This window comes from Natrix helvetica (genome assembly GCF_964273705.1).
Source record: "Natrix helvetica genome assembly, chromosome: Z".
In the NCBI taxonomy this organism is placed as follows: Eukaryota; Metazoa; Chordata; class Lepidosauria; order Squamata; family Natricidae; genus Natrix; species Natrix helvetica.
The window spans coordinates 63,715,758-63,738,361 of record NC_138554.1 but is presented as its reverse complement, the minus strand read 5'-3'; the positions used below and the strand labels follow the sequence as shown (position 1 = coordinate 63,738,361).

Below are 22,604 nucleotides of genomic sequence, written 5' to 3'. Positions count from 1 at the left end.
GACCATCATAGAACACCATTTTTCATATAGATGATCCAAAGGACGATGTAGCCTTCTACATATTAATTACACTAATCAAAATGGGTTTCCATCCAAGATAAAGAGTTCTGAGGAGAGATGTGGTCTCAGAATAGATACATTCTAGTTTAATTATATCTATGCCTATATTTATAGCCAAATTGTCACCATAGGTGTATATGAAGTTCTTTTCTGCATTTGGTAAAAACTTAGCCCTAGGCCATGTAATGCTGTGGAGACACAGTCCTCTCTTATAATTTACAATAGAAGATATACATAGAACATACAATAACAATGTTGGACGGGACTTTGGAAGTCTTTTAGTCCAGTCTCCTGCTTGAGTAGGAGTGTCTATACTATTTTGGATAAAAATGGTTGCCCAATCTCTTCTTGAAAACCTCCAATGCGGGAGCAACCACAACTTCTGGAGGCAAGCTTTTCTACTGATTAATTGTTCTCAGTGTCAGGAAATTTTTCCTTAATTCTCAGTTGGTGTGAAACAGAAAGAAATGTTTGTTAGACAAGCATTTATTCTTCCACCAGATATTCAGGTACAACTTGGAATGTGGTTCCCTTTAACATAAGGACTTGTAGGTTTTGAATACTTGAGGAAGTTTGTATATAAGATGGACATTGAGAAAAAAGACAGACTTATCTGTACACAATTTAAAAATGAATATCTAGTACATATAATAGATATCTGGGGAGGAAATGGTTATTTAATTCTGGAACCAAAACAGCTTCCCCTGCCCCCCGGGAAACCCTCCAGGGGCTTCAGGGACCTTCAGGAGGCTTCCCTGAAGCCTCCGAAGCAGTCACAACGACCCTCCAAGCAAATCGGAAGTGCATTCCTGAACTTCCGGTTTGCCCGTAGGGTCGTTTTTTTGTGCTCCAGAGGCTTCAGGGAAGCTCATGAAGCCTCCGGAGGGCCTCCAAGGGGGCGGGGGGGGCTCTTTTCGCCCTCCCCAGGCTCCTATAAAGCCTCTGGAGCCTGGGGAGGGCGTAGAATGGCTTTAAAAAAGAGTGAACTTAGCTGGCCAGCACACGCATGCACGCTGGCCAGCTGACAGGGCAGCGCCTCGCGTGCCCTAACAAATGGCTCCGCATGCCACCTGTGGCACGCGTGCCATAGGTTCGCCATCACTGTACTATTTCTTCATTTCAGTTTCATCCCAAATAATTACTTTGTGTCTTTTTTTCAGTTTATTCATGCTGCTGGATCCTTATATGGCACTTGTTATTGATGTCAAAATATGTTTTCCCCAATAAGCAGATCTTCATTTTTTTTCTCAAAGACCCACTTTATATCACCAAAAATAAACTCTGCAGAACTGCTCATTATTCTTTTAGTCTTAAAGCAATTTTCTCAGTCTTTCATCAAAAACAAATCTATCAATTACATTTTTAGATTTATATTCATTGCTATGGTATCAATCCATGCAAATTGATTTAAACTTTCACCAAATATTTGAAACAAACACCTTTTTCTCAGCAGAAACTCACCAGATATTATTTTGATTAATTCTTAAGACTCCAAGTAGTCAATTCACTTTTTTTGTTTATCTTATTCACACCTACAAAACTATTTCTATATTACGTTCATTTAAAATGTTGCACATCATCACCATTTATGGAGGTGTAACATGCACTTGTCACCATCCTGTGGATTCTTTTTTTCATTTAAAGTGGTTAAACTGCAAACAACAGTTTACATGAATTAATACTTTCTGCATATTTTAATCAGCTCTACAAATTTGACAAGATCAAGCCACTTTCATTCATTAATTGCACCCATTCTCTTAAGTTTCACAAATATACAGTATAATGTACTTCTTTTATTTTCATCCATTCATTAATTCATGTTCTTTGCCTTTTATTCTTTTGATATGCACTCAGGATTCTAACAAATGGTCTTTACTTGAACATAAGCGATTAAAAGCTCATGGCATTTTCCCTCATAGCTAATATTGAATTTATAGCCCAGAATTCTAACAAAGATAGCCACTAGAATCTGGTCCCTTACTCTACTGGAGCAACTTTCAGATCTGTAAAATAGTGTTTTAATAGAGAGATTGCTTGAATTACACTTGTTATTAATATACTGCAACACAAGTATTCAATACTTTTTTAGGCCACTATTTTTTTAGAATCATTAATTTTGAGAATTCATTATGGAATTTATTTTTTTATGCAAATTTATATGTTGCCCATTTCACTATCAAGTGGCACTGGGATACTTACCGGACAAGTGATGTGGACCAATCCCATTGGAGGTAGTTACCATATATTGGCAACCAGTGCAGTTTGTGCAACAATGCTGTTACATGTACCATCCTAGGGGCCCCTAAAAATGCCCACACTGTTGCATTCTGAAATTGGCATCTCCCACCTTTTCATTCTCCCAGAACTCCTTGGAGCTTCTTGGAGAACTAAGATGTATCCCAGGAGGCATGTAGAAAAGAGGCTGCAAAGGGACAATCTGGCCTATGCCTCTGTCATTGGTCAATTCCAGGCAACAACTAAGGCCTCAACTAGTCACTCCACAGACTTTATGAAAAATTTCAAGCTCCTTCTGGAATCCAGCCATAATCTATCATTGACCAGGCAAGATACCAGTCTGATCATCTGTAACAGATTATCTCACTGTGAGATAGTGTGAGGTGGGGTAACACCAATGAACTAAAAAGTGGTCATTAAGTAATAGCAACAATCTAATAGCAATGTCCTCCAAAATCAGATTACATCTAAACTGCCCTGAAACAAAAACAATTCTACTCTCCAATCTCCAACCCTAGCTGAGTCCTAAAGGCAGTTTGACAAACAGCATCAAGTTTTCCAAGGACCCAGCTTCTGCCCCAGTCATTTGCTGCACATGTTGTGCTTTAGCTGGCTGAATTTTCTGAGCTGAACTTTTTCCTCAGTTCTTTAATGCAAACAAGCTGCAGAAAGATTTGCTTGCTTGCTTGCTTGCTTGCTTCCTTTCCTCTGCTCTTCAGCCTGGCAGTCACTTATCAAGATAAGTAAGTTACAGATTTTGTCACTCTTTTTTCATGCATGGAGTAAAGTTAGCAAATGAGGTATTTAAAAAGGATTGAGATTGAAGGGCAAAGAAAGAGAATTTAATGTCAGTATCTAATGGGAGGAGAAAGATCAACATGTTTCCCCCCCTGTTTTCTTTATTAAAGAAATGTGGGTTTCTGGGGGAGGGAGTATATGAAGCAAGGGAAAGGTTTTGAGAAGCTCCTCCTGAAGTTGCTGCCTTTGCTTGTAGGTGGCTGGCTTAAACTAGCAAGAGCCAGGAGTAGTTTGCAGGCTCTTGACAGCCAGCTGATCAGGCCAGAGAGCTCTGAAGCAACTGCCATTTCTGCAAGAAATTGTCAAAATGCATAAAATGGTGGCTTTTCAGGAGTAATGGTGAGCAGGGCCATGTGCTATGGATTTCTGCAAGGACAGGATGTGGGGGGAAATGTGCTGCAGCATTGCTAAGATTGGTCATAAGAGTGAATGACTGCAGACGTGCTGCAGCAACTTTGAAACAGGATCATATATAGGGTGGGGGTTTTGGGGGGCAGGGGTGTGTGGCCTGTCATGATTTCAAATACCTGCTAAGTGACCTGTCATAGTTGAAGGACTACCTATATTTAGAAGATGAAGGAATAACTGACTTGGCTAATGAAGAGGTAATTAAAATGCTATGGCAAGTTGAACACTGCAAATTAACTCTCTTACTTTTCTCTATCCTTTTTTTAAAAACACAAAAGCAAGATTGGAAGTAATCATATGCATACATGCTTGAAAAATAATCTGGAAATATTCAACTGAATTCTGATCACTTCATTATTTTCTATATGCTTTATTTTGTATTTTCTTATTAAGTCAAGTGATACTTCTTCTGAACCCAGAGATAAGAGAGCTTTGAAGTATATGTATACATCCACAACCCAGAGGTGAGTTTCTGTTTCTTTTAAGAAGGATGTGATGATACTGAGTTTCTATGTTCCTCTTGTTACTGGCAAAATGTATATATCATATTTCCTGATCAGGCTAATAATACTAGTACATTTCCTTTAAGTACTGTGTTTATTAGTTACAACAATACATATACTGATTACGTAGTAAAACAAAGGTCATAGGATAGGAATTGATCTTAGAGTAATTATTATGGGTTATTGCACAGTCAGCTCAATATTCAGACTGGATTTGGCTTTTTTATCCATCTATAGAGGCCTTCCCAAGGACCTGGGAATCTTTTTCAATTACTTTATTTTATTAATTTTACCAGTTGTTGTTGTTGTTTAGAATTTAGCCTTCTTTTAAAAGGAACTCAAGGTAGCAAACATAGATAATTCCCCTCCTTCGGTTTTCCCTGCAAACAACAACCCTGTGAAGAAAGTGACTGGCCCAAAATCAATTTTCCTAGTCCAACTCACTCTTAGCTTTCTATCATTCTTAAATATCAGTTTTCTATCTCTCTCTCCAGCCAGTCATACTCCCTCCCCCTAAATCAACCTATTTTATCTGGACAAAATTCTCTTTTTAGTTATTTATTTGAATGACTTTGATTGCTTTAATAAATTAGCTATAATAGAAATCATTTTTTTTCTTTTATTTTAATGAGCATTCTAGAGGATATGAAGAAGTTCCCTGGGATAATATGCTATCTCCCAAAGTCATGCCTGCACATTCAAGATTGCAACCCATGGTGGATATTGCTACAAGCAAGCGATATGAACCAACAGAAGAAATAAGCCAAGTTTGTGAAATCTATTTCATTATAATTATATGGGTTAAACAAACACAGGATAAAGTGCAGTGGTAGATCACATCTTTTACTATCCCAAATACCTTCAGATTGAACCCATTGTATCTATAGCTATGATGAGAAACAATATCTAACTTGGCCCAGCCACAACCCCTTTAGATTCCTGGCAAGGCTAGAAAAGGAGCTCTCTTCCTTAAACTGAAGCCATCAAACAAAATAGATAACTTAGGTTTTTCTTTAACCTATGAGTATCCAAAATTTGGCTTCTCTGAACTTCATTGAATGAAATGAAACTGTTTTATGCTGCATATAATGTATGATGTGTGATGTGTGTGTGTGTGTGTGTGTGTGTGTGTGTGTATTACATATATATTATCAGTAATGTTAAAATTGTACAACCTTATGGGGTTACATTACTAGGTGTTCAGGGTGTCATGTAGAGCACAGGACACGAGTTGGACACGCCTGTTTCACTCCCTGTCAGGGTCATCATCTACATCCCCTCAGCTACTCTGCAAGAAAGAAACCAGGGCAGGCATAATGTTAATATAGAAATAGTGTCTTGCTAGCTTAATGCCATAAGTCTATTGGCATTGTACCTCATGCAAACAATAGTCATTTTCCTTTTATTTATGAGAGGGAAGGGATTTTTTTCAGAATGAAACTGAATAGAGGAGATATTCCTAACTATCTGGCAAAGAAGAACCATCAGCTGATGATTGGCTGTAGTTCTCTGTCCTCAACTAATAGCCTGAAATGCAGATGCTAATTAATAGGAAATTCACAGTGAATTCTAAACACTCCCAAGCACAAGCAGTAGACTCTCAAGTAGAGATTGCTCAACTTGCAGAAAAAGATTTCTCCTTCTGTGCCTTTGGTTCCAGCATTACTCTCTGGAAGAAAACTTATATTAGAACTAGCCGATAACCTGGCGTTGTCCGGGTATTTATTATAGGAGGGAAATATCCGGACCAAACGTAATTTCTAATGTTGGATTTTCCCCCTTACCAGAGGGAGCCCCCTTGTGGAGTGCTGTGAAGCTGTTACCATGGCAATTCCACTGCACTGCACAGTAGAAGCCATTTTACAGCAGTACAGTAGAAGCCATTTTAAGGTACAATAGGCTGTATCTTAACAGAACACATACCCGGAGGAGTTTTAGGAGTGTCTTACCCCCACAATATTTGTTTCCAAAGAATAAGTAATCTGTGTACCAAGTTTTGTTGAAATTGCTTGAGGCTTTCCAGAGTTAAGCTGGAACATACACACAGCCATTTAGATAGATAGATGATAGATAGATAGATAGATAGATAGATAGATAGATAGATAGATAGATAGATAGATAGATAGATAGATAGATGATAGATAGATAGATAGATAGATAGATAGATAGATAGATAGATAGATGATAGATAGATGATAGATAGATGATAGATAGATAGATGATAGATAGATGATAGATAGATAGATAGATAGATAGATAGATAGATAGATAGATAGATAGATAGATAGATAGATAGATAGATGATAAATAGATAGATAGCTTTGGTGACACAGTGGTTAAATGCGGTATTGCAGGCAAACTCTGCCCACAGCCTGGAGTTCAATCCTGATAATGCTCGAGGTTGATTCAACCTTCCATCTTTCCAAGATCAGTAAAATGAGGAGTCAAAATTCTTGGAGGCAATATGTTAACATTGTAAAATGTTGAAGCACAATGGGGTGGTATATACATCTAAGTGCTGTTGCTAAGATGGATATCAGCTCCTCTTCAGTGACTCATCAGGATCATAGGGCTAAAATTCTGATTCTGCCTTTTTGGTTTATTGATTTTACCTATTATGATATTTTAATTCTTTCTGTTTGGAAAAATGTGTACAAAGTGTGTGCAATATATGCAATTGATTTTTTTTACCAGATGGCCTGGTAACTTGAGACTGCAGGAAATGAGCTATTGTTTATAAATCATTTTGCTGTGATTAAAAATACAATGATGCAGTATAAATAGTAATGATAATTGTAATATACCAAATTACATTCAAAACATTCACACACATTTAAATTATCATACTAGGTTGTTGGAGGTCTCTGGGACAGATTTCAAAAGAGAATGTTTACAGTTCCACACAGGCCAATAAATTTGTGAGTTCCATTTTTTATATAATTTGAGATTACTTACAAATATTGTATGTGTTTGCTTTATGTAATGAAATGCTTTGTATAATGAAAAGGTTAAGGTTTTAACAGTCAGGTGTATCTTTTAAGTTTAGAGAGTCAACATTCTTTTTTTTTTAAAAAAAAATCCCTAATATATTAAGGACTTTAGGAAGTTACTTGAATGTTTGATGCTTAATGAAGAAAGTGCAAAATATTGGATGGCAGTTATGACCATTTTTTACACTTATGATGGTTGCAGCATCCTCGTGGTCACATGATCAAAATTCAGAGACTTGGCAACTAACTTATATTCATGATGGCTGCTAGGCCATGTGTGATCACCTTTTGTGACCTTCTGACAAGCAAAGTCAGTGGGGGAGTCATATAACTTAATAACTGGCAAAAAAACGTAAAATGGATCAAAATTCACTTAACAAATTAACAACAGAAATTTGGGGCTCAATTATGATCACAAATCGATGACTACCTGTATTTTCTTGATGAACTTGTAAGAAAGAAAGTCCACCAATGAACCAATTAAACAAAAGTTCCAATGTTCCTCTACTGTACTAGGGAAATAGACAACTTAATAAACCAAGGATGAAATGAATGTAAAGAGCAGCAACTTGTGTCTGGAGGAAGGGTGGATACCTCCTCTTCCTCATAGTGCATGACAGCCAATATAGTGCAGCAATCAGAATGTAGAGTGCTGGTTGTGCCAGCAAAAGTTGGAAAGCAATAGATAGAATCATAAAATCATAGAAGGGACCTTAGAAGTCTTCAAGTCCAATCCCCTGCTCAAAGAAAGAGACCTTATACCAGCTTGAACAATTGGTTGTAATGCTGTAATATCTCACAAAATCTGGTGGCCGCCAGGATAAACTAGATACATGTATGCAACAGAGTCTCAGGGGGTATAAAGGAATGGCTTCTTATATCTTATTTCCAATAATAATGTCCAACACAGCATTGTGCCATCAAAATGCCCTTTTGTATGTTGTATGCATTGCTAGTGTCTGCTGTCTTCATGCCTTGATCTTCAAAAATATTTGCTTTGGCATTGCAGGAAATGTCTGATTGAAGGCTATTACTCTTTGCTCAATCACTATAATATATAATTGGACCTATATTTCATTAAACACAATTTTATATTAATAGTAAATTTAAATAATTTAAACTATGTTTAATCTTTGACAGTGTTAGCCCAAGTTCTCGAACTCAGCATATCCCTTCATACACGTAAGTTATACTTTGTTTCAATATGTAATTTTGAGCTTCAATGAACATACATACATATATTCATCTGAGCAAACTAAGGTGATAAATGTATTTGCTTAATTTAATATGTGTTGTAAAATAAAACACTCAAAAATGGATAGCTATTTGATAAACTCAAATTAAGGGGCACTATGCTGCAAATTATAAAATATAAACTGTGTATATTTGATAAGGAATATAACAATACAATACAATAATCAGCTGTTAAGATGTAAACTACAAAAGAACATAACTTGCTGAAAGTATTAAATAACTATTGTAAATGATAGGAAATTGGACTTTTAGGACTTGGTTTCTTATATTCTTTTTATTGACATTGGAAATTCTTATTTATTGTAAATATTTTCATGACATGGCCACCCATTGAGGAGCTATGGAATAAGAAAGGAAAGTGATTGGTAAAGAATGGCTCAGTAAAGTATCTGATCCTAATTGTATTCCCCTCATCAGCTTGTCTAAAACTCAGTTTGTGAAATTGCACAAAGACTATGAAGTTGCCACAAAGACTATGACATTTGAGGAATAATGAGCTCTACATAGGACCATGCCCTTTTTCTGAATTTTCTATTAGTGATAAAATCCAGAATCATGGTCAGCCAAAATGTTTATATCCATGTGACTCAGAATAACTTAATGGCCTGTTTGGCATGATATGTGATCAGTTATGTTGGCTTGATTTAATCTGTCAATTTCTCAAACCTGAATATAAAAGCTTTGGGGGGGAGATTAATTCACCCATTTCCTATTGTTTTAACTTCCCTTAAATCTGTTCCAAAAATATTTTGTGGGGGTTTGCTATAAGCACTGCTGAGCTTTCTGTTCATTCTGAAAATAATTGTTTTTGGACAATTTAGTTATGTAAAGTATGCTTTATTTTTTCATGTTCTCATCCAAACAGAGGCTGTATTGGTTCAGAGAATTCTGAGGATCTAGACAACCCCTTTGTTGACTTAATTACCTACAACCGAGTTCATACTACAATGCCACATTATGTAAAATCTTCAAGGTATGCATATATGTATATTCTCATTTATTTATCAATTAATATATGAGTTTTAATTGAATATCATGGAAGGTTCTTCATGTTATATTATCAAGTAGGATTTGAGTTATTTGGAGATACAGGATTATTCCTCAATGGCTTGGGCTGTCATTCATATACAGAAAAACTATTATGCTTACATTTATTTCTTATCTATTCCTTATCTGTTCTATTATGCTGTTATTTTGTCTAAGTATCAATCAGCTTGTGACAATTACAGTAAAATTAGCTTTTAATAGAAATATATGCCAGTTATATACTATATATAAATGCTTATGTATGCACACGTATGACCTTATATAAATAATGGTTATATAATTGGAAGGTATGGCAACATGGGATTTTAATGCTAAATTTTTTATATAATCTTAATCTTTCAAATAAAATCTATTGTAGTAGTATAGAAAATAGAAGTAATAGAAAGTAATAGAAGAGCCATGATGGCACAATGGTTGGAATGAAGTATTATAAGCTAATTCTGTCAACTGCCAGCAGAACTATGAAGTGGCATATAAGTGGCATATAACTCTAAGTGCCATTGCCATTACTATTCATATCTTTATGTGATTCGTGTATTTGGGATATTGAAAGAAAAAGTACTGAACTAGAGATTTTGTTTGGTCAGACATAAGGTTCTCTTCGTATCTGTTTCTGAAAATATACTGAGAGCTATGGAACTCTGAGAAATGTTCATCACCTGTTCAACAAATTTTTCACACCAAATCAAATATATTTTAACGAAAATCTAACAAATTCTTTTCTCATTCAGCTATATCGTGATGATTTCACTAATCAAGTAATCCCACCGCCCCCAGCTAATTTTAATTAATCATTTCCATGTGAGATATGACTGGAGAAAGTTGTCATTTTCCTCACAAATTCCATTACTTTGACAAATTTAGGCAGCAATTTCTGAAACTAATATGACAAATCTAGGACAGTCAAAACTCTAGGCTTCTCCTGAAGTCAGTTGGAAAGCTGAGAACGTACTCTAAGGTAGCATGCTAAGAAATTTTTTATAAGATCTTCAATGAACTTGTCATAGTGGAATGCTAAATGCTCAGATTTTCAAGGCTTAGTGACAAATAATGGCAACTCCAAATCATGAGAAATAGCACTGTTTCAATGGGTTCATTTAAAGGTTCATACATATGCTTTCTTTCTTTTTCTTTTCTTTGCTTCTTACATCATAGTTATAGCTATATGGTAGTTTGTTTGAATGCTACTATGATTTTAAAAAGCTCCATTACTTTTAGCTTTGGTTATCAGGATATTTCTGGTCCCAATACAAAGTGCTGCTATGACCAGAACGGCCTAAATAGATTGGGAAAAGGCTACCCAAAGCAATATTTTTTTCATTTTTACCCATATTTACCAAAATTTGTGCATCTTAGGTATTCAAGTACTCTCACCCAATAATACAAAGATAATCATATTCTTTTCCCAAGGATATTAGCAGCTACATTAATGATTTCAAAAATACTTTTATTACTAGCATTATTTTTAATACATTTTTTTTAATTTTCAAAACAAACACAACACAAAGAATCCTCCTTTTTTACATACTGTAGAAAATGTATCAGTTGGTTACAAAAAACTTCCACAGTCATCAATCATAATTCATATTAACTCAAGTATTTTAACTCAGATATTTATGCATATTACCATCATCATATCTCCATTTTCATTTGACTAAATTTGTTTAAATATCCTTCATCATAAAATATATCAAGATTTAATACATAATCACATACTGGCATTTCATTTGCTATTTCTAAAATCCTCCAATAACACTGAATCCTTATGTCCTATTCTAGCTAAACATCCATAATATTTAGTAACAAAATTTTCTAATCCTCATTTCCAAATCACTGTTTACAATTTACATCCAGTTTCCTTATGTTGTACCCATACATATATATGTTGTTATCATTATCCCTCCTTTATTTGACTATATCCTGTATCATAACATTTGTCCCCCTAATAATCAAGACTTAACTGAATCTAACTTAATTCTTTTTTATTAGCCTTTATATATAATCAAAAAGATTTCTAATCTTCCTTTCATGGATACCATTCAAATATTCATATCCAATTATTATTATCATAACAATACATATGTATATGTTATTATCATTATCAATTATTTATTTGACTATATCTATTGTCACTAAATTTCACTAAGTTTAACTAGTTTTAAATTATGCCCTTCCATCTATCAACCTGAATCTTTCCAGTAGCAAAACAGTCTCATGTCTTCTGCCATTTGTGGTATCAGTCCTCTAATCATCTCCTTAATCAAATTTGTATGGATTCCTCTTAGCAACTCGTTGCTTATTAAGTCTCTCATGTAATTTCGATGCCCTTCTTCTGTTTCCTTAATCAGCTTATCTTTAATTGTCAGTGGTGTTATCAATGATGTTGCTAATGAAATTTCTCTCTTTAAATCCATAAATTCTTTTGTTTTTTCTTCCTCTGTATCTTGCCATCTGGGGTAGAGTTTACCTCCATTTAATTCCTCTTTCAGTGTTCCACTCTTTCCATTTCCAGACACAAACCAATCACCATAGATATCAGCAATTTTAATTTCTTTATGGTCATTTTCCTCTTTGGTTTTTAGGACTCTAACCTCCACTTTTACCACTTCATAAACATCTCCAACTTCATCATATTTTACTGTTAGATGCTCTAGGTTTTCCAACTTCTTCTCCGTTTCTCAAATGTATTTGATAATTTCTGAATTTCTAACAATATCTTTTGCAAACTTAAAATTTCTTTCTGCTGTTGAGGTTATGCCATTATCTCCAGCTGACAAACACTTCTAATTCTAATACTACCATCCTGCTTAATAGGTATTACTATGGAGGTCTCACAGAGGGAGTGGTGTACTGCTTCAAGCACTCCTTGTGCTATTAATTTAGGTAGCTCCAAATCTACTTTGGGCCGAAGAGCAAAAAGCACTCTCCTGGTTTTAGACGTATTAGCACCACCTGGGGGTCCAAGTTAAAAGAAATGGGGGTCCCATTATATTTACTGTTCTGTAGGGAGAACGAGGCAGACAGGGACTGATGCAAGGCAGGTTGAAGCTAACACAACCTTTATTCACAGTAACAAACAGCTCAACGTAAGGCAAACCTCGAACCGGCAAACAGCAAAGCAATGACAGCTGACAGCCCTTTTATACTACAGCTGTCAGATGCTTAACCAATATGATAGTGGGATTCTTCCGCCAGCTGGCTGCTCGCGTCTCAGCCAATCAGGAATCAGTAATGCAAGTCAATGGCATGGAGAACTTCAATACTTAAGACCCCTCCCCTCACAGGGCACATGCGTAGTCCGCCAAGTATGCCGGCTGGCATCGGCTCTGCCCAGACCGTCTCAGTTCAGGGGCGACGATCAAAGGAGGAGCCATTGCTAAGTGACCTGTGGAACTGCCAGAGACTGTGCGGCCGAGTCAGCGGGAAGGGTGACCACCGCAGGACTGACTGGACTGCCAGGTAGGTCTGGTGATGTGAGCGTGTCAGAGAAGTGTGCAGGAGCAGCTTCTGTGTTAGTTTGCCAGGGCAGGATTGGGGCTGTCCTGGTGGTTGGTCTGCTGTGCTAGTAGGCCTTCAGCGAAGCTGATAGATGTGCTGGTGCCACTTTCGCCCATCGTCGAGCTGGAGCCTATAAGAGTAGGGTCCAGTTAGCTGTGTTATTTGTCCGGGGAGCCACTTCGGTTTAGCCCCATAATTTTGGGCGTAGACGAGGTCCCCCACGTTAAAGTTTCGAGTCGTGTCGCCTATATTGGGGCTTTTCTCAGCTGCATAGCCAGGGTGCAGCTGGTCCAGAGTTGTCCAGAGCCGGCGACCCATAAGTCGTTTTGCGGGACTTTGGTTGGTCACTGGGCACGGAGTTATATGTTGCGGCAGGAGGTACTAGGACAATTTGTCGTGCCAATTTCCTTAGCCGACCGGACTGTTCGCTCCGCCAAGCCATTTCCAGCCGGGTGAAATGGAGCCGTGGGTGCGTGTCTTATGTCCTGCTGTCCTAAAAACATTTGGAAGGGTGCCGACATGAATTGGGGCCCATTGTCCATCACCACCACGTCAGGCAGCCCATTGAAAGCGAACAGCTTTCCCAGCACCTTAATGACGGCCTCCAAAGTGGTGGAGGGCATGAGTGTCAGTTCCACCCACTTCAAATAGGCGTCAACCACAATTAAAAAGTTCTGCCCTAAGAATGGGCCAGCAAAGTCCAAATGGACTCACGTCGAAGGAGCCCGGGGTATGTCCCACTTCCTGACAGGCACTGACGGGGTAACCGGCCTTGACTTCTGGCATCGTTGACAGGTGGCTACCCAGTGCTCTATCTCCTGGTCACGTTTGGGCCACCACACGTAGCTCCGACCCAGCGCCTTCATGCGCACGATGCCCGGGTGAGCGTTGTGCAGGTAACTCAAAATTGGTGCCCTAAGCTCGGGGGGAGGTACTACCCAGTTTCCCCACAGCAGGCATCCATTGAAAACGAATAGCTCATGCTGCCATATGTGAACGGGAAGAAACTCCTGACCTACTGGCCCTTGCGGCCACCCCCTGCGCACCCAGTCCAGCACTTTGGAGAGGACAGGATCCGTAGCAGAAAGCCTGGCAATATCCCGGGCGGATTCTGGCATGGCTAACTCCTCGACCAGGAGAACCGAAGCAGTGGGGGCAGGGTCCAAAACAGGCGCTGGCAGAGGACAGCAACAGAGGGCATCCACATGCTCCAGATTTTTTCCTGGCCTATAGAGTAGTTGGTAATTGTAAGCCTCCAGGAAAACTGTCCATCTGGACATCCTAGGTGACAAAATCTGAGGGGTCTGGCAATCACCTGCCAAAAGACCCAAAAGGGGCTTGTGATCGGTGACCAATTGAAAGAAACGGCCATAGACGTAATCATGAAAATGTTTTACCCCTGATACAGCACTAGGGCTTCCTTATCCAGCTGACTGTAGTTTCTCTCTGCAGCCGAGAGTGTGTGGGAATAATAAGCAATTGGGGCTTCTGAGTCATTGGGTAAGACGTGGCTCAGAACTTCCCCAATGCCAAAAGGCGACGCATCGCACGCCAAAACCAAAGGGAGACGATCACTGTATTGGACCAACAGTGACTGGGACGTAAGAACGTCCTTAACTGCCCAAAAGGCATGGGCTTCCCTAGGACCCCAATGACAGGGCGCTTTAGAATCCAGAAGCCTGTGCAAAGGCTCCACCAAGGAAGCCTTATGGGGCAAAAATATGGCATAAAAATTAAGCAGCCCGAGGAAGGCCTGTAGCTCAGCCTTGGAAGATGGTGGGGGGACTTTTTTATGGCCCCTACCTTGGACGGGGTAGGGTGGATGCCCTTGGCATTCACTAGGTACTCCAAAAATTCCACGCTGGGGACCCCTATCCTGCATTTCTCCCGTTTAAGTTTTAGCCCAGCCTGGCGAAAAAGGGTCAGGACCGCCCTCAACTTGCCAACGGGTTCGGCTTGATCCCAAGCGGATACAAGCACATTATCAAAATAGGGCACTACCTCCGGCAGCCCCTGAAGCATTCGCTCCATTCGGCTCTGAAAAATGCCCGGGGCTACACTAAGCCCAAACTGTAACCGCTTGCACTTAAAAGCCCCCTGGGGAGTCACGATGGTCTGGGCCATGGCAGTGGCTTCGTCCACCGGGAGCTGCTGATAGGCTTGAGCCAAATGTAAATTGGCAAAGACATTTCCCTGCACCAGGGAGTGGAGCAAGTGTTGCACCACTGGCACCGGGTAAGGGTTGGCTTGCAACCGTTTATTGATGGTACATTTAAAATCCCCGCAGATCCTAATACTCCCATCCTGTTTGATGGGTATAACAATGGGGGTTTCCAGGGAGAATGGTCCACTGCTTCGAGCACCCCTTCTGCAATTAACTTATCCAATTCCAGATCTACTTTGGGCCTTAGGGCAAATGGCACTCTCCTTGGCTTAAGGCGTATTGGTGCCACCCTAGGGGTCCAAATTAAACAAAATGGTTGTCCCTGTTTATTTACCGAGCCAGTCGTCGAATACATCTGTGAACTCACTGGCCAGCATGGCGAAACAGTCTGGAACCACGGAGTGAACACTGGAGATGTTGAGCCCCAAAGCAGAGAACCAGTTCCAGCCCTAGGAGGCTGGGCAGGTGGCCGTCGACAATGATAAGGGGAAGAGGCCCTTGGAAGTTGCGGCTGGCAATCTGGAACGTGCCACACCCGCAATAAGAATAGGTTGCCCCTGATAGTCTCTGAAGCAAATCGGGCACTGCTTAAGGGTAGCCTTACTAAGGCTGGGCATTATTCGTTTGATAGTAGCCCATGAGACGAGGGATTTGGAAGAGCCGGTGTCCACTTCCATTTTACAGGGCTTTCCCTCTATTTGGACAGTCAAGTAGATCTTGGCTGCTTCGATAGAGATGTGTGGCTGACAGCCCACTCCGAGTGCAGAGGGGCATCCGTGATGGCAAAACAGTCTTGGTGGTGTCGAGGAACCCGTTTCAGGGACTGCCTTGGCAAGCTGCATTCCGGCGGCCAGTCAGCAGCTGGCATAGCCCCTCTGCACACCTTGGCCAAATGTCCTTTTCTGTCACGCCTCTGGCAGATGGCTTTGAACCTGCAAACAGACCTTGCATGGTTCCTGCTACAACTGAGGCAACCTAACTGAGGCAAAAGTAGGTCAGGAGTTCGATTTTTCCGGATTACCAGTTTGAGGCGGCTGATTTCTTCTTTGACATCTGAGAAATCTTCTTCATCGACTTCGTCTTGGTGGACAGCATGGCCCCTGCTGGCATGGGTGGCCGGTGGCAGAAGTTTTTGGATTTCTGCGGTGGACTTATCTGACATTTCGTATGCCGTGGCTTCATCCATGGCTGCCTGAAGGCTCAGCTCTTTTTGCGCCAGCAAACGCCGCTGAAGTCTGAGGTCTCTAATACCACAGACCAGCTGTTCCAACAGGGCATTGTCCAGCACAGGGAAATCACAATGTAGGGCCGCTGTCCTGATGGAAGCCATGTAGTCCGACACAGATTTCTCTCTGGGTCCTCTGTCTAAACGCATAGCATCTGACTATGCGTGAGGGAGTTGGAGAATAGTGGTTTTTTAACTTCTCCAAAAGCGTCTCCCAGGGCATTGAGTGCATGGACTGAGGGGCTGCTAAAGCCCTGGCTGTGCTGAACATCTTGTGGCCGCAGGCGCTGAGGAAATAGCCTCTTTTATGGCCACTAGACAAACTGGTGAAATCGTTTGCCTCCAGGAAGCACTCGAACCGCTCGGGGTAGGCATTCCATGTTTCAGTGGCCGGGCTGAATGCCGTGAATGCCAGTAGGGTAGCCATCCTGAAAAGGACAGGACTGAAAGAATCAGTTTGGAACGACGTCTCGTCGCAATGTGACTTAAAGTAGCTCTCACAGTGACTTCGCTTCTATCCTTTACCTCAGACTAATCCCACCTTCATCGCCAGTGTTCTGTAGGGAGTACAAGGCAGACAGGGACTGATGCAAGGCAGGTTGAAGCTAACACAACCTTTATTCACAGTAACAAACAGCTCAACGTAAGGCAAACCTCGAACTGGCAAACAGCAAAGCAATGACAGCTGACAGCCCTTTTATACTAGAGCTGTCAGACCTTAACCAATAGGATAGCGGGATTCTCCCGCCAGCTGGCTGCTCACGTCTCAGCCAATCAGGAACCAGTAATGCAAGTCAATGGCATGGAGAACTTAGTACTTTTTTACCAAGCTTGTTGTCAAATACATCTGCGAAGTCGCTGGCCAGTGAGGCAAAGGAACAACAGAGTGGATGCCGGAGACATTGAGCCCCAATGCAGAGAACCAGTCATGCCCCAGGAGGCTGGGCAGATGGCCATCTACAATGATGAGGGGAAGAGGCCTCTGGAAGTTATTGCTGGCTATGGTGAATGTGCCGCAATCCACAATGGGTATTGGCTGTCCTGATAGTCTCTGAGGCGAAGTGGGCACTGGCTGAGTTGGGCTTTGGTCAGGCTGGGCACTATCCGTTTGATAGTAGCCCAAGAGACCAGGGATTTGGAAGAGCCAGTGTCCACTTCCATCTCGCAGGGCTCTCCCTCCATGCGCACAGTCAGGTATATCTTATAGGTAGGCTTAGTCAGGGACGCATGGCTGATAGCCCAATCAGGGTGCTGCTGGTCACCTGCGATGGCAAAGCAGTCTTCACGGTGTTTGGGAAATCTTTTTACGAATTGTCTATACAAGGCGCGCTCCAGAGGTGGGTCAGTGATTGGCATGGCCGCTCTGCAAACCTTGGCTAAATGTTCTTTCCTGTCATACCGATGGCATATTGCGGCTTTGCACCTGCAGACTTCCCACCACAACTCAGGCAACCCGCCTGAGGTAAAAAATCAGCCTGAGTCCATTTTTTCCTGGTGGCCAGTTTGAGGCAGCTAATCTCTTCTTCCTCATCCGAGAAGTCTTCTTCTTCATCTTCTTCTTGGTGGACAGCATGGCCCCTGCTGGCATGGGTGGCCGGTGGCAGAAATCTCTGAATTTCTGCAGTGCATTTGTCCGACATTTCATATGCCGTGGCTTTATCCATGGCTGCCTGAAGGCTCAGCTCTTTTCGTGCCAGCAAGCGTCGCTGAAGTCTGAGGTCTTTGATACCACAGACCAGCTGTTCTAACAAGGCATCATCCAGCACAGGAAAGTCACAGTGCAGGGGCACTGTTCTGAGGGAAGCCATGTAATCGCTCACAGATTCCTCTTCTCTCTGGGTCCTCTGCCTAAACACATAACGTCTGGCTATGCGCGAGGGAGTTGGAGAGTAATGATTTTTAAGTTTCTCCAAAAGAGTCTCCCAAGGCATCGAATGGATAGATTGAGGGTCTGCTAAAGCCCTAGCTGTTCCAAACATCTTGTGGCCACATGCGCTGAGAAAATATCATCTTTTACGGCCATGACAAACTGGTGAAGTTGTTTGCCTCCAGGAAGCACTCGAACCGCTCGAGGTAGGCATCCCATGTTTCAGTGGCCGGGCTGAATGCCGTGAATGCAGGTAGGGTAGCCATCCTGAAAAGGATGGAACTTGAGGAATTAGCCTTGGAGCAATTTCTCGTTGCCTGTGACTTGAGACAGCTCTTATTAGTGACTTTGCTTTTCTTTTACCTCAGTTCTGATCCCACCTTCATCACCAGAGTTCTGTAGGGAGAACGAGGCAGACAGGAACTGAGGCAAGGCAGATTGAAGCTAACACAACCTTTATTAACAGTATAACACAGCAAAATGTAAGACAAATCTCGACCCGGCAAACAGCAACATTTGACAGCTGACAGTCCTTTTTATATTAGAGCTGTGAGACGCTGAACCAATAGAATGGCTGCATTCTCCCGCCAGTGGCTGTTCGCATCTCAACCAATCAGGGGCTGGCAATGATAGTCAATGGCGTCGTAGCCTCGAGGACTTAACACCAATGGTATATGATCTTATAAAAAATTACTTTTAGATTGTAGTTTAATATGAATTTTAAACCCTTCATCCACATATTTTCCCATTGTTGAAACATCACATGGTATCCAAAGTTCCTTGTCCACTGAATCATACAATGTTTTACATGTTCATTTTCCAAATTCAATTTCAAAAACTTTTTGAGCACCTGCAGAATGAAAATGTTTCTTAAGGGCTTTAACATCAATGATACTTTCATGCAGTTTTTAAGGCTGCAAAAGTGCATTTTCCAAAGCCGCTTCAAGGAAAAACAGGTTTCATGTGACTTGGAGCAGCCTCAGATGAACCACGGGGACCTATTTCCACAGAAATAGACCCTGCTTGAAGAGACACAACAAATGACAGATTCGGGGGAATGATGGGCTGTGGGGAAATCACACCAATTCCCCAACAGGGTGGACAGTCATTGGAACTTTGAATTCTGGGGAAGTCTGTTTAACTTCAAATTGTCCATAAGCAACTGTTGGCATTAATCAAAGACTCCTATAGCCCATGTTCAGCTACTGTATATAGCACATTCAAAAAATGAGTTGATCGCAGGAAACATTTTATTATATTTTGTATTATGTCATAAAACGTCTATGATTTTATGTCATAGAATGTTTTATAAAATTTGCAGATATCAGAAATGTAGGGTAAAATGACTGTTATATCTAGTTTTTGTTTTTGTTTTAAATGTATTGGGTACATTTCTTCTGAACTGAAAGTTATTGAAGTTAAATATTCTTTGCCTTCTGGTGGAATTTTTATAATTTATCAATTCAGTCTATTGTACCAAGACAAAATCACTTGTAGGGGAGAATTTAAAAAAAAAAATCAAGATGGTGGCCAGGATTGTGCAGACAAAACCACTGTCCCTTTTTATGTCCTTGATATCAACCATTATCAGCCCAGTCTTGCTTCCTGCTTTATAAAATGGAACGATAAACAACTACCTATTTTCTTTACATTGAAATTAGCTGTTGAACATTTTAAAAATAATATTTCTAAAGAAATAAAAAACACTGTATATTAAATCTAAGAGAAAAATATATGTGATTATTTGTGGAATCTGTATACAGATGGTCCTCAACTTATGATCACAATTAAGCCTAAAATTTCTATTGTTGAGATATTTGTTAAGTGAGTTTTGCCCCATTGTACACTTTTTTTCTTGTCAGTTATTAAATGAATAACTGCAGTTGTTAAATCAGTAACATGGTTGTTAAGTGAATCTGGCTTCCTCGTTGTCTTCGCTTGTCAGAAGGTTGCAAAAAACGATCACGTGATTGCGGGATACTGCAACTGTCATAAATATGAGCCATTTGCCAACCTTCTAAATTTTAATCACGTGACTATGAGGTTGTTGCAATGGCCGTAAATGTAAAAAACAGTCATAAGTCACTTTTGTCAGGGCTGTGTAACTTCAAATGGTCATTAAATGAGTGATTGTAAATGGAGGACTACCTGTATTTTTCCTAAACAAAGCATCTTTATGTTAACATGCCTATATATTAGTTGCCACTAGATGTCCTCTGAACATAAATCTTTGGTGCTCTGCAAAAATAATGAACCCTTAACTGAGCACTTACTAATAATATTGTAATACTTTTCTCTGAATGGCACTTGAAGATGTTCATTTTTTTGTGAACGAGTGCCGTCAGAGAAATTTAACAATAGGCTCACTATAACAAACAATATAAATACAAAATACAAAAACGAGGGGTTCTTGGTGCTCACTGAGCTTGTTTGTTTTCTTGCAAATGTTTAATTGCAGTCAGAAGACATGATGAAAACTATTTATTTTCCTGTAGGCTACATCCCACCCATGGCATTGATGGTGGGGTTTGGGGTGGTCGGAAGTCTGTCTGTTTGTATGCTGTGGTTTTCTTTACATAATGCTCTCAGCTTTTCCATTCGACCCTGTAAAACTGGGAGCTGAAAGGGATAGGAGGATACTTAAAGAAAGATCCCTCACTCTCTGGACCAATCAGGTTGTGACTAAACCCTGTTGTAGCCCCTCCTGCCTCCCTGCAGAAAAGAAACATTCAGGTATTATTATTATTATTATTTCTTCGCACTTCTAGACCGCCCCCTCTCCCAAAAGGGACTCGGGGCGGTGTACAGTCCACACAGCAAATACATAAGTGAATAGGTATAAATATAAATATAAATATGGAGGAGGTTAAAAAAGATTAAAAGAACTATACAGCGAGAATATAAATATGGCTTTAAAACCCCTAAAATCAATTAAATTTAAAACGATACCCTTAAAAAACCAGTTAAAGTATATTTCCAGGAGGTAACAGTTATAAGAATTATAATTATGCCAGGCCAGCTAATCGGAACAGGTGAGTCTTCAATTTTTGTCGGAAGGAGCGGAGGTCCGTGGTGGTTCTGATATCGGGGGGGAGGTCATTCCAGAGGGTTGGGCCCATCACAGAGAAGGCCCTGCTCCTTGGCGCCGCCCGCTGGCATTGCCTAGTGGACGGCACCTGGAGAAGCCCCTCCCTGTGAGAGCGAATTGGCCGCAGGGATGTATGTGGGAGGATGCAATCCCGCAAGTAACTAGGTCCTGTGCCATGGAGCGCTTTAAAGATGGTGATCAGAACCTTGAAACGCACCCGAAAAACCACAGGCAGCCAGTGCAGCTCGCGCAGGAGTGGTGTTACGTGGGAGTATCTAGTACTCCCCATGACTACCCGCGCGGCCGCGTTCTGGACTAGCTGCAGTCTCTGGGCGCGTCCCAAGGGAAGCCCCATGTAGAGAGCATTACAGTAGTCTAGGCGAGACGTCACCAGCACATGAGTGACTGTGCGTAGGGCATCCCGGTCCAGTAGGGGGCGCAATTGGCGCACCAGGCGAACCTGGTGGAACGCCCCCCTTGCCACGGCTGCCACATGGTCATCCATTGACAGCTGGGCATCTAGGAGGACGCCCAAATTGCGCGCCCGTTCCACAGGGGGCAATTGCTCGTCCCCTATGGCCAGCGATGGAATCAGCTGACTGAACCGAGGTGCCGGTAACCACAGCCACTCAGTCTTGGAAGGGTTGAGTTTGAGTCTGTTGTCCCCCATCCAGACCCCGACGGCTTCCAAACACCGGGACATCACTTCGACAGCCTCGTTGGGGTGGTTTGGGGTTGAGATGTACAGCTGAGTATCATCAGCGTACAGATGATATTCAACCCCAAAGCCACGGATGATCTCGCCCAGCGGCTTCACATATGCGTTGAACAGAAGGGGCGAGAGGACCGACCCCTGCGGCACCCCACAAGAGAGTGGCCTCAGGGTCGATCTCTGCCCCCCTGTCAACACATATTGCATCCGGTCGGAGAGGTAAGAGCCGAGCCACCGTAAAACGGTGCCTCCGACTCCCATCCCCTCCAGCCGGCGCAATAGGATACCATGGTCGATGGTATCAAAAGCCGCTGAGAGGTCTAATAGGACCAGGATAGAGGAACAACCTCTATCTCTGGCCCTCCAGAGATCATCAACCAACGCGACCAAGGCTGTCTCTGTGCTGTGCCTGGGTCGGAAGCCGGACTGGCGTGGGTCTAGATAGTCGGATTCATCAAGGTGACATGGAAATTGCTGCGCCACCACATTCTCAACAACCTTCGCCAGGAAGGGAAGGTTAGAGACTGGACAATAATTAGCTAGCTCCATTGGGTCAAGTGAAGGCCTCTTGAGTAAGGGCCTCACCACCGCCTCTTTCAAGGCAGTTGGTAAGGATCCCTCACCCAATGAGGCGTTCACCAGGCCCAGAAGCCAGCCTCGTGTCACCTCCCAGGCTGCCAGTACCAGCCAGGAGGGACATGGGGCCATTGAACATGTGGTGGGTCGCAGCCGTCCACGCAACCTGTCTAAGTCCT

General features: G+C 41.4%; 1 protein-coding gene across 1 annotated transcript in view; it reads left to right on the top strand.

Moving 5' to 3' along the window:
• SPMIP7 (sperm microtubule inner protein 7) overlaps positions 1–22,604 on the top strand; it is a 51,889-nt gene that overhangs the window by 13,136 nt on the left and 16,149 nt on the right. The window contains exons 3-7 of the mRNA XM_081931902.1: positions 3,895–3,965; positions 4,645–4,771; positions 6,855–6,922; positions 8,135–8,176; positions 9,114–9,221. Coding sequence (XP_081788028.1) covers positions 3,895–3,965; positions 4,645–4,771; positions 6,855–6,922; positions 8,135–8,176; positions 9,114–9,221 — 416 coding nt within the window. The remainder of the gene's footprint in view (positions 1–3,894; positions 3,966–4,644; positions 4,772–6,854; positions 6,923–8,134; positions 8,177–9,113; positions 9,222–22,604) is intronic.